This window comes from Branchiostoma belcheri, unplaced genomic scaffold, assembly GCF_001625305.1.
Source record: "Branchiostoma belcheri isolate BF01 breed outbred unplaced genomic scaffold, Haploidv18h27 scaffold1, whole genome shotgun sequence".
Taxonomy (NCBI): domain Eukaryota; kingdom Metazoa; phylum Chordata; class Leptocardii; order Amphioxiformes; family Branchiostomatidae; genus Branchiostoma; species Branchiostoma belcheri.
This window is the reverse complement of record NW_017802379.1, coordinates 454,910-466,266: the sequence shown is the minus strand read 5'-3', so window position 1 is coordinate 466,266 and position 11,357 is coordinate 454,910. Positions and strand designations below refer to the sequence as shown.

At 41.6% G+C, this 11,357-nt stretch overlaps 2 protein-coding genes across 3 annotated transcripts in view; one reads left to right on the top strand and one right to left on the bottom strand.

The window, feature by feature from the left end:
* LOC109467518 (forkhead box protein N4-like) lies at positions 1–6,891 on the top strand. Of its 2 annotated transcripts, none has more exons than XM_019765543.1 (5): positions 1–540; positions 2,153–2,387; positions 2,801–3,454; positions 3,763–3,959; positions 4,945–6,891. In XM_019765543.1, the coding sequence occupies exons 1-5, from the start codon at positions 280–282 to the stop codon at positions 5,179–5,181; spliced, it is 1,584 nt and encodes a 527-aa protein (XP_019621102.1). In that variant the 5' UTR covers positions 1–279; the 3' UTR covers positions 5,182–6,891. The 2 variants fall into 2 exon arrangements, with proteins under 2 accessions (XP_019621102.1, XP_019621093.1); XM_019765534.1 differs by having other exon boundaries at positions 3,763–3,977.
* A 144-nt stretch (positions 6,892–7,035) lies between these two features.
* LOC109469986 (DEP domain-containing protein 5-like) overlaps positions 7,036–11,357 on the bottom strand; it is a 34,869-nt gene continuing 30,547 nt past the window's right edge. Inside the window, 6 exon segments of the mRNA XM_019769137.1 lie at positions 7,036–7,691; positions 7,878–7,938; positions 8,327–8,498; positions 8,904–9,067; positions 9,241–9,451; positions 9,453–9,481. Of these exon segments, the coding sequence (XP_019624696.1) occupies positions 7,241–7,691; positions 7,878–7,938; positions 8,327–8,498; positions 8,904–9,067; positions 9,241–9,451; positions 9,453–9,481 (1,088 nt within the window). The 3' untranslated portion in view covers positions 7,036–7,240.

Here is an 11,357-nt window from a genome sequence, read left to right as displayed (position 1 = left end):
AACCAACATGTAACCGTTTTATCCAGACAAGGCCGGGACCAGGACGGTCCGGTGGATTTTAAAACTTTCTCATGAGGTTTTTTCGAGTTTTCTGTCGTCTCTGCAGTAGTACCAGGCAAGGATCTTGCAAGTAGCAAGCGGGGACCCTTCTGCACGGAAAATTGCAGTTCTTAGGATTTTTTTCTCAATATTTTTCGTGATTTTTCCACTTCCGGATTCACCGGTGTGCAGGACCGAGTTTTTGAGCCTTTTGTTGGTGGAAATTTAAATTCGTCTTTTATGGCCATCGGAAACGGAGACGCAAAGATGGACTATTTCGGACAAGCTCCTGCCGATCCAGAGCAGTCGCTGCAAGAAATGATCGACTCTGATGTCCGGGACCAAATGCAGGAGATTTTGAAGGGCGCAGAGGATTTTGCCGACAACACGAACCTGATAAATATGGACTTGGACAAAATGCTGGATCTGCCGAGCGACTTGCAGAACCTGACCTGGGACAGTCCCGACTTCCAGCCGCTGTCGTCTGCAGAACAGGCACAGGTTCGTTTTTGAGATAATTATTTTTCGAACTCGAGTTTTCAGACCATTTTCAGAATGTGATTCTACTGTTCCACAAAGATGTCTTATTTTGCTGAACCGTCAAAAACAGAATAACTGTCCCATGATCATTTTATCCTGGTCGTTGTTGTGAATGTGAGTTGGATGTTCAGTTAGACTTCAGACGGTGATATAAATCGTTGCTGTCTCACAATAATTTCATAGTTTTTAACTGTGCAACTGTCAAAATTGTTATTCAATTGACACTGCAGTAGGGATTTCCAAGAAACTTCAGAAAGGATTTTCGCTGTTTGGAGTTCAAAATCTTTCTGCACACCGTTTGAAAATAAAACGGTACACTGTTGCATGGAGGTAGAAAAAAGGACTGTTGCTTCGGTTTATTTTGGACTCTTGTAAAAAATCAGAGTATTGTTCAGGCACTTACCAGGATTTGTTCTGACAATGATGTTTTCTATTTGAAAGCAAATGAAGCACTTTTGAAACAATCCGTTTTGATAACACTGAATGGCACCCTGCAACGTCAGTTGTTTTTGCCACATTGTTTGAAATGAAGCCAAATCAAGATTTTCCTGTAACTGTCTTTTCAAGTCATCCATTTAATTTGGATATAAATTGTGCTGCTTTATGGTAGTTTTGATATAACGATCACTGAGTGGTTAAAGCAAACGTCACTTTCTTTGTTCTTGAAGTTAAAAGGTGTTTCAACCCGTCATTTATAATTAATTACATGTACTGTTAGCAGTGTTATGTTTTTAAATAATTTTCAAAAGAGTGTCAGAATTTTGAGTAAAACCACAAACATCTGTTTCTGATACATTAATCCAAACAGGAGCGTGGATATGTTTGTACAAGATTGAAGGCTTGATAATGATAAGGTCTGGTGATGTTGACCCATTTCCCAACTGCCGTGTGTAACTGACGTTTGGCCATGTGGGGGTTTTCCCACACAAGTGTCCTGGCAGTTTCTTTGTTCCCAAGTTTGCCCTGTTAAAATTGACATTTGTCCAGTCATTGTGGGCTGCAACAAATTGTGGTTGGCTGCCACTGGAGTCCAGTGGCAGCCAACCACAATTTGTTGCAGCCCACAACTAACTTTTCAAAAATATTTGTAACGTTTTTTTAGTGCTTTAATTTTAAGTGCTAATAGTAATAATTGTGAAGGTTTCAACTTCTGGAACCTATAATTTCGTTCTCAGAATCTCATACTAGTAGTTTGAAACTTCTTTGGAAGTGTTCCTAGCCATTTTGCCAAAGCTCTATGCAGATGTTAGGGTGATAGATTGTAACTCTCAGCATGGTTCTACCTCCATGCTCTCAGACAGCTAAGCAAGAGGGTCTGCATGGGGGAATCTTGGCAAAACTTTATGGTAAATTTAGGAGAGTTGACAACACAATTCTGGCATTTTGTGACAATGATTTTAAAGTGGCCAACTATTAGTAACGGTGAATTGCTCACTACCCCTCCCGCAAAAAGGCATGCAGACCTTCAGGGGAAGCTCAGCAATCAGAAAAATATAAGTATTCAAGATAAAACTTTTGCTTCGTCATTCTTTAGATCAATAATCTCAAACTCTCATCTCTGTCTCGTCCACAGTACCTGACCAGTCTGAATGACTCGTTTGGTGATGAGAACTTGATGGTGAATCCGCAGACTGGTCTGCCGGTGACCCCACAGAAAGGTCAGGTCATCACCACGGCGACCATGACAGGGACGCCGACCGTCACCTCCTCACAGGGGATGACTTCCCGGCATGCCATAGATCAGGCGCTGGGGCACGTACAACCCCCGCAGCCGCATTTTGTGACAAATTCACAACCAGTTACACAAGGTAATTACTTTTGCTATTGGAAAAGAGGGTTAGGTTTTGCAGAGTGCACACAAAATGTATGTCAGTGTGTGCATCAGTGTGATGTTGTGAACAGAATAACTTGAGAAGGCTTAAATGCATTGTCTTGATATTTGGTATGAGGGTAGGTCTTCATGAGACCTCGAAATTTTGGGCCTCCTGGAGGCTTTGGTATGGTACTGCAGTGGAGCATCTACATGTAGTTCTGTATTAGTGATTTTTCTCTTTTGGGCTGTCGTGAGAACAAAATTGATATTGTAGTAGTGTACTGTCAGAAATTGTCCATGCAAGTAGATACTATTCGCTAGAATGGCTAAATGCATGTTAGTACTTACTGGCAGTGAGCTACTGCTGCAAGTGGCAATTAAACTTTTCGTCTTGATTTTTTTTCTCAGGTGTTGGAGTACAAGGGGTGTTCACGGCCACCCAGTTCCAGGCGTCGCCTGTTCCGTCCATGCAGCAGCTCCCCCAGCAGTCCCCACAGGTACTGCAGGCCCAGTTCTTCCCCCAGTACATCAACGTCCTGCCAGCGTCCAACAACCAGCCCCTCTCTCCGACCTATGTCACCCAACCAATGACGAGGCCCCTGCCAGTTACCATGGCAACCAGCGTGACCACGCCCATCACCCAGACCCACCGGCAGCTGGACCAAACGTCGGAGCCGGCTCCGAAGCAGCCCAAAATCGCGCAGAAGGACAAAACGGAGACCGAGAAGGTCTACCCGAAACCCGCGTACTCCTACAGCTGCTTGATAGCGATGGCGCTAAAGAACAGCAAGACGGGATGCCTGCCCGTCAGCGAGATATACAACTTCATGTGCGATAACTTTCCTTACTTCAAGACTGCTCCGGACGGGTGGAAGAACTCGGTGAGACATAACCTGTCGTTGAACAAGTGTTTTGAGAAGGTGGAGAAGAGCACGGGAGGCACCAGTAAGAAGGGGTGCCTGTGGACTCTGAACCCGGCCAAGGTTGCCAAGATGGAGGAAGAGGTTCAGAAGATCACGAGAAAAGATCCGCAAGCCATCAGACGATGTATGGCAAATCCAGGTTAGTAGCATAGCACACGAACCTGCAATCAATGTCAGAATGCAGTAAAAATCATGTGTTACTGGCCAGTAACTTACTGGACCACTTTGTGAAATAATCACAGACAAGCAGCCTCTATCTGCTAGTATCAGGCTTCAGAGGTGGCTGGAAGGAGTAGAAATTGGCCAAATAGTATGCAGAATCTTGTCTTACTTATGGTTATACAACAAAACTTTAATGTCTATTTCTTTTTTACTTGTGCATAAGAATGTTAAGTTTTTGAGTCATTCATTGACATAATTTTTTCCGACTTCTTCTTTCTGCACCAGAATACCTTCCAGACATAGTAAAGGAGGGCAAGAAGTTCTGTGCTAACCCCTACCCCAAACCGGTAGAGAGCAACTTCAAACCTGTGGAACGTGTGGAACCCGTCGCGAATCCGATCCCTCGGTTACCGGACGACCAAACGACGAAAGACGCCGTGAACGACCTACTGAGGGTGGAGACTAGTTTGATGGACCCGCAGGTACTATATTTCTTGGAGGTGAATCATCATTATATTCGTCATTTGTTTGGTTTGGTGTGACCATGATCTGTCCATCATTTGGAACTTAAATACCACTTACAAGTCCTGGGGAGTCACAATTTGCTTATGACCAAGTCACATTGATATCTGTCCTATAATTGTTGGACAATCACAAACTAAGGGCTTTCTTGGGGAGAGTTGTGCATGTTAACTACTCACTAAATGACCTGGAAAACTCATCCTTACCATTTTCTATTTTCTTAATAGGATGACAAACCATCCAGTTGACAATAACCTACAATCATGAATGGAAAGTGTCAGTCTTTCTCCACCTTTTTTTTGTAACATGCTTCAGATGAAAGTGTGTGCCTTGTTTGGCAATGGCAAATCAAGTATGGTTTTCAAAGGAAAACTTACAAAAAGTTGACGAAGTTGCACAATGATATTCAGTTGCATTTTTATGAACATTTCAATATCAAACAGAAAAAATCCCTCCACCAGACCAAATTTTAAAGCATAGTAACATATGTATTAAGCGTATCAAAGCTATGGGTGTCTTTGCTGGATAAATGCAGACACTTTCTGACATTGTGGCAGGCTTGCTTGGTGTTGGTTTGGTTTGGTTTGTGGTACTGCTGCAGCTTTAATAAACTTTTGGTTCAAGGTGTGCTTTGGAATCATTTTTCTGTGGTTGAACTTGAAGTAACACTAAACAAATATCAGGCAGTTCAGGCCTCTCATCTTTCTTCATTTTGCTGATGCTATGATTTACTTTCTCTTGATTCGCATACACGTAGTACCTAGCAATGAACATGTATGCCAGTATTACTGTTAGTACATGTACAAGAGCCCTGTCATTATATAGAGTGCTACAGCTTACATGTAAGTCTTGCTATTGCTAGCAGCTGCTAAACTCATTTTAATAACCAGCCTGGAAAGAAAGAAACAATGATCTTGACCCTTGACCTGACCTTTCACCCCACAGGTTGACCCACCGTTGACCTCTGCCTCCACCCATCTCAACAACTCCCTCCTGGACGACCTGAACGCCCTTGGGGAGGACGGACTTCTCCTGGACACGAACGTCACCAGTAGCCTCACGTCCACGACGACCACCGACATGGATTTCGGACTGTTCGGTCTCGGGTCATACTCCCAACTAGAGAGCACGCGCGCGCAGCTCAACAGTAGTCCAGTGAAAACTGTTACAGCCTTTACATAGATAGAACTATGTACTTAAGATCATGGTCAACTTGGAATGGAAAGCTATTTGCTTTTCCTTGTCAGCTTCCTTGCTAGTTTTTGAAAGGATTCTTAGCTTTGCATATCAAAGAAAGTAACCAATGTCAGACACTCTCTGTCTTCTTAATACGAGAGAAAAAAATAAGGTTGTCATGTATTTGATTACATTACTATTTCCATTCTTAGGTGAAAGATTTCGCTTCAGAGACTCTTAATACAGTATGAAGTACTGTAGTTACATCTGGGAACTGTCCTGCTGTCAAGTCTAGGCCAGGATTCACTGCCAGTATAGATATTACATGCTTTCTGAATGTACTAGTAGCTTAGATGAACAACAAATTATGTACAACTTTTTTTCCTCTTTTGAAAGTGAGATAATGTTCTAGAGTGCAGAGTATGTTACCTCTAAGAAAACTGACCAGTGTTATGTCACCAATGGACTAAGTACTGTCAAAGCAAAACGTCATCTCCAAATATTGTCAGTTTTCCTTAATAACTTCTCCGTTTTGTATTTTGCAATGTCTTGTACAGATTTCTAGAATTCTCTATCATTGTGTTTTTTAACATAAGGATTTGTAAACTGAAGTAGGTGGCAAAAGCGGTTGCGGTTCTAAGAAAGTGTAATACGAAATTTGGGTGGCATTGCTTGCGTGTAAATATGCTTTTAAACAGGTAACATGCTTTTAGATGAAATAACTATCAGAGCTTTTAAGAAACCCTTTTAGTTTATCAGATGACAAGTCACATATCAAAGCATATGCTACAAGATGGACTGATGTCAACTATTGTTTTATGTGATGTAACATCAGTATTACAATGTACCTATAGTGTTAGTATCTGAAAGGTTTTAAAGTTGTATTTTGTCATCTTTCTCCTTGGAAAAACAAGTGATTGTCACCACAATTGTTATGGAAAAGAATCCACTATAAGCAATAAGCTGATAACTTTCCATAGACAAAAATTATGATGTAAAAATTGTTGCTTTCTGCTGTACATATTTCATTCATCACTTTGAAAATGACCATGCTAAGATGATGATGATACAGGAATGGACCACAGAGGAACCTGACATCATTTCCAAAAGCATTCACTGAATCAAATGCTTGAATTTTCAACTGAATTTTTGGCTATCAAAATCAAGTCTAAATTGGGCTCCACTACCTGATGAAACTAAGTACAAGTTCTCTTCTTTGCTAGCTGACATTCTGTGTTGCATTTGGCAAAGCAGGGGAAGAACTGGGTACACAAAAATACTGTGAAAGCCATTGAGTTTATACTTTAAGCCATCAAAGTTTGCTGGATCCCCTGTATTCATCTCTTATAATTAATGTGTGAAACTACTGAAAGCTTTTTCTTATCAAAAGGTTTTCTACTGTCTACAATAATTCATCCCACGATCATTGTGCAAATCGCTACATTTAAGACTTGATGCCTTCTAGATCTATGAGTTGGGTTTTGTAATGATTGTCTTGCTTCATTGTTTAAAAAAATCCAACCAACCAAACTTTTTGGAGGCTCATTTTGTGTAAAGTATATAATTAAATGTGCGTGTTGGTTTCCTATAGGAAGAGTACTGTGTATGTTGTCCAAATAGGCTAAGTATAATGCCCTAGGCATGTCTCTGTACATACGGCCAAAAAATATACCCAATCAATAAAAAAAGTGCACCTGATCACTATTTTGTTCATAGTTTTTCTTCTCTTATGCAGGCAAACTCTCTTGATTCTCAACAGTAATATGTTATAGAATGATAAGGCCATACAGATACAGCCCATACTCAATCAATCATAGATTATAGATCTATTATTATAAATTAAAAAAAGATAATGTTTTTATAACATTCAATGCTTGGCCATTTTCTCCTAACTACAGTTATGCACTAACTCTTGAAATTGGCATCCTTTCAAAATAACTTTTTCTAACATTGTTTGTGTGATTCAGCAATGTGTTTCACTGGCTCACTAATAATCTCAGCCTTTGATCTTATGGACTTGTAAAATTACGATACTGTCTTCTTCTAACTATTCATTGGCACTTTGTCACTGCCCAAGGGCAGATTCTAGAGGCCCGTGTTGACTCTCCTTCCAGAAATCTCTCAGCCTCCAGTCCTGGTCCAAACAGAAGCTTGTCAAGTCTGCCAGCAGTCTCTCTCCAAACTTTTCCTCCCCAGTGGAGCTAGAACGCCAGCGTTTCGTCAGTACATAGTTGTATGTCCAGTAGAAACCCACCTTTCCTTCCTCATCATTCCCATTCTGTGCAGACGGATATCTAGTCCTTGTTTCATTGTTTGAAACTTCCGGCGCTCTTGTTTCGCTTGCGTTAACGTGGGAAAACGGAGTCTTGAATTTCTGAAGGCCTTGCGGTTTGGACCTGTACTCGGGTATTTGCACCAGCGCCACCCCAGTTTCGTGCACAAACTGCAGCCGGTTGGTCTGCTGGAGGTAGTAGCTGCCACTGCCTGGGCGGCTGTTGTCTCGCACGAACCCAAACCTGGGAGGACAATATTGGAGATGATTAATATGAAATTGGAAATGATACATGTAAATATGATTGATGGCTCTCTATAAAATGCCATAAACAGCAAGCTCAAATGTGTGTATATGTAAACAGACTTTGACAAAAGAACCGCGATGTCAACCAACAAGTTAGCTGTAAACTTTCCACTAAACAACCCACCTCTTCAGAATGGCCTCCTGGAAGAGCTGAAGCCGCTCACTGTGGGTGTCAGCAACAAATTCTGACAAATAAAGATGGAGACTGAATTTTAAAGTACATGTAGAATGGATGTCAGGAATAGGACAGACACAGCAAGCATCTCTTTTCCGTGAGACAGAAGCATCATGCCGGAGATTCTTGTTTTTTAGGGGCAAGACAAGTTTGACACATTGAAAGAGATCATGAGGAATACTTGATCCAATAGTAGAAGCAACAGTTACATGTATGCAGGCTGCATGGGAACGAACTTACCCTGCCCAATTTTGTTGAACTGGGAAATTTACAAAATTTAAATTCCAAGGGCATAAGGGCATCAACCTCTTAATTCTGGGCTAAAGACCCTAACCATTACACCACCCATGCCACTTGAAATGAATAAAATGATGTTTCTGATAGACTTGATCACTGACCTTCAAACAAGCTGGTTTGACCTTCCCCCAAACACCCCTCCAGCTGGAGTGGGATGAACTGAGGTCTTCGCAAAGGATCGTGGGTGGAGCTCTCGGGGAGGGCAAAAGGGTCGTAGGGCACGGGCACGAGGTGGAACCCACAGCTGGCAGCCTTTCTGGCCCAGCCAGACAGCTACAGAGAGAGACAGGGAAACTCTATAGACCAAGCAAAATACAAAATCCAGCACAAGGTTTGTTAGTGACTGATGCATACACAATGTGCGGCACAGGTGTTGCTGAATATAGATGCATTCCCAACTGCAAAGTATTTAGTATATGTATACAAAAAGGGAACAGTATTTACAATACAGTCCCAAACGTACAGGAGCGTAATATATACATAATTGTGGTCAAGTTAAAAAACAGAGCAACAATTAACATCTACTTCTTAAGAATGTGGTCCCAAACGTGATTGATTTTATATCCCTCCTCATCACAGTTGTACACAAAAAAAGTCCTTTTATTTCAGTGACTTACCAATTGAATGAAACTATTCACATTGACAACTAGAAGGAAAATTCAAGCTCGTGCCACTCACCAGATCATACAGGATATTGGGTGTGGTGACCATCCACTGCACCTCAAACTCAAAGGAACATCCAGGGGTGTAGTTGCCATGGTAACGCAGGGTGCACCACTCCACCCGGTCACTCTTCTTGTTCATGTCCACGTCCAGAACCATACACTTGTAGGGAGGGTTACCTGATAATACGATGGGAAACATTGAAACACCCCATCTATAGTTTCCAAAAGTTGTGTTGGAAAAGATATCTGCAACAGGCAAAATTCTGATGCAGGGTTGCAAAAACGAAAATCGTAAAAATCAGGGTTTCACAAAGGCGAAGTACATTCTGCCAACGTGCGGTAATACATGCCTTTCATGCCCGGTATTCTGACATCTTTGCCTCCTCCCATCCATCCACGGGCGTGGCTCCAGTTGTCGGGGGAAACAGTATCCTTGGAGTCACTCCGTAACCGTGGAGACAGGAAGGATGGAACAATGGTTGCCATGGGGACAGATGTGATTGACACCTCGACCCAGTAGCTTTGGAAGGACGTACCGTCTGGCTGATAGGAGTAGGACCCCTGGGTACTGTCTTCCTGCAAATTCTGACACTGAAACATTCAAATGATTAGTAGTTAATAATATACACCGAACAGATTGTTACACTCAAACCACTTAGAAATACCACCCGCATGCATTCATGCATTCAGCAGGGCTATGAAGACAAAATAACTCAACACCAACATCAATGTCACAACCACAGTTAGACCACAGCATTGACATTGCCAGTCATCTGTGAACTTTCACCCTGCATGACCTTGAGGGGTGTGTTCTGTACAGGTGCATTCCTACAGGTGTAATGGACCATGAAGAGGAAGTCAGTAAGAATTTTGCAGGCGTAGTGGGTGACATCTGGTTCTGTTGGTGTTCCTAGTGGTGAGATTGTGTAAAGGAATGGCAACAAGGTTGTGTGGGCTTGTAATGTGGGCCATCCCAGGTTGTGTACTAGTTGTGTGGCACTGGTGGTGTGTCTGTAATCGCTGTGGCTGCACGTCTCTGGACTGACTCAAGTTTGACCTGTAGTGTGTTGGATTGTGCATGTTGGCGTTTGAGTGGGTCCCAGACTGGAGCTGCATACTCCAGCCTGGGTCTCACTAGTGTTGTGTAGGCTTAATAGCTCTTACCTCATGGGTCGCACCCCTTATTTTACGCTTAAGGAAACCCAGGGTACTGTTTGCCTTGTTACTGTTTGCCTTGTTACTGTTTGCCTTGTTACTGTTTGCCAGGGTACTGTTTACTGTTTTACTTGTTTATACTTTATAGATTACCTTATTTTATAAAAATAGAAGAGTTCAAGTGATTTTCTGCTGCATTTGAGTAATAGACAAGGTTAACTTTGGAAGGTGTATCATGAAAATACTGGAAATGCTGCATACAAAATAAACAACAAGAGTCACTCAATACTAAACAACAGTACTGTCCTTCACAGAAGTGACCAATGACAAAGGCTGTAACACTTTCATGAGAAGCCAGAGACACCACCATGATTCAGACAGGAAGTGAAGGAAACAGTAAGTTCTTTGTTTTGAGGAAAGGTAAGCTGGCCGTTATTTTAACAGCTGATGTTAGGGTGTCATGAAACAACAACTTAAAATCTTTCAGTACGTAGTTGTCAAGCTAGACTTTTGTTCTGTAACTTTTAAAGTCAACACGTTAGTTTCACTTCCTTGTAATGTGTTAGTGCTACAGGTAAGAAGGCCGGGAATCCCCTGCTACACATTTCCTTGTAGTGTGTAGCAGAAGTATATACTGTTATAGGATATTACAGGATATAAGGGTTGTCTTTCACACAACCAACTATTCGTACCTGCTGACATTTTGGTGTCTACCAGACACCTTCTTCAGAGCTTCTGACTGGAGTTCTTTTTTTTTTAAATCTTTATTTAGCCTTGAAAATGTACAGTATGTAATAGTACCACTCTTCGGCCTGAGCCGCTTTTCAAGAGGTCAAGGGGAACAAGTTCTGCTTCTTGTCACTGATAGACACCGAAACGTTAGCAGGTACGAACATTTGGTTGTGTAGAAGAAAACCCTTATATCCTATACTTTATCAACCTGATGAGACTATTTTCGGATTGTACTGTTATGTTTGGACACCCCCAGTGGCTGTACAGCTTTTGCTGTTAAATAGTATATACATGTATTATAATTGCTTTGCTTGCTAATATTTAAACATTGTATTATGTGTAAATTTTTCAGACATTCTGATGTAATCTTTGAAACTGAGTGGAAAGCAAAGTGTTTGCAACATGTCTAAGCAAGGTGAGATCATACAGGATATACTTTAATTAACATGTCTTCAAGTTCAATATTTAATCATGAAACTTTACGTTGTTCGTAGTCTCCATAGCCAGGGCTGCTGGTTTGGCAGCCTAATAATGTCGAAGCCATACCAACTTATAAATACAATTTCATGAAGATATAGCT

What these genes read in the sequence shown, in the direction of transcription:
- LOC109467518 (XM_019765534.1), top strand. Translation starts at nt 280, where the DNA reads ATGGCCATCGGAAACGGAGACGCAAAGATGGACTATTTCGGACAAGCT. An exon ending in TTCACAACCAGTTACACAAG is followed by an intron (nt 2,388 to 2,800) that starts GTAATTACTTTT and finishes TTTTTTTCTCAG; the next exon opens with GTGTTGGAGTACAAGGGGTG. An exon ending in ACGATGTATGGCAAATCCAG is followed by an intron (nt 3,455 to 3,762) that starts GTTAGTAGCATA and finishes TTTCTGCACCAG; the next exon opens with AATACCTTCCAGACATAGTA.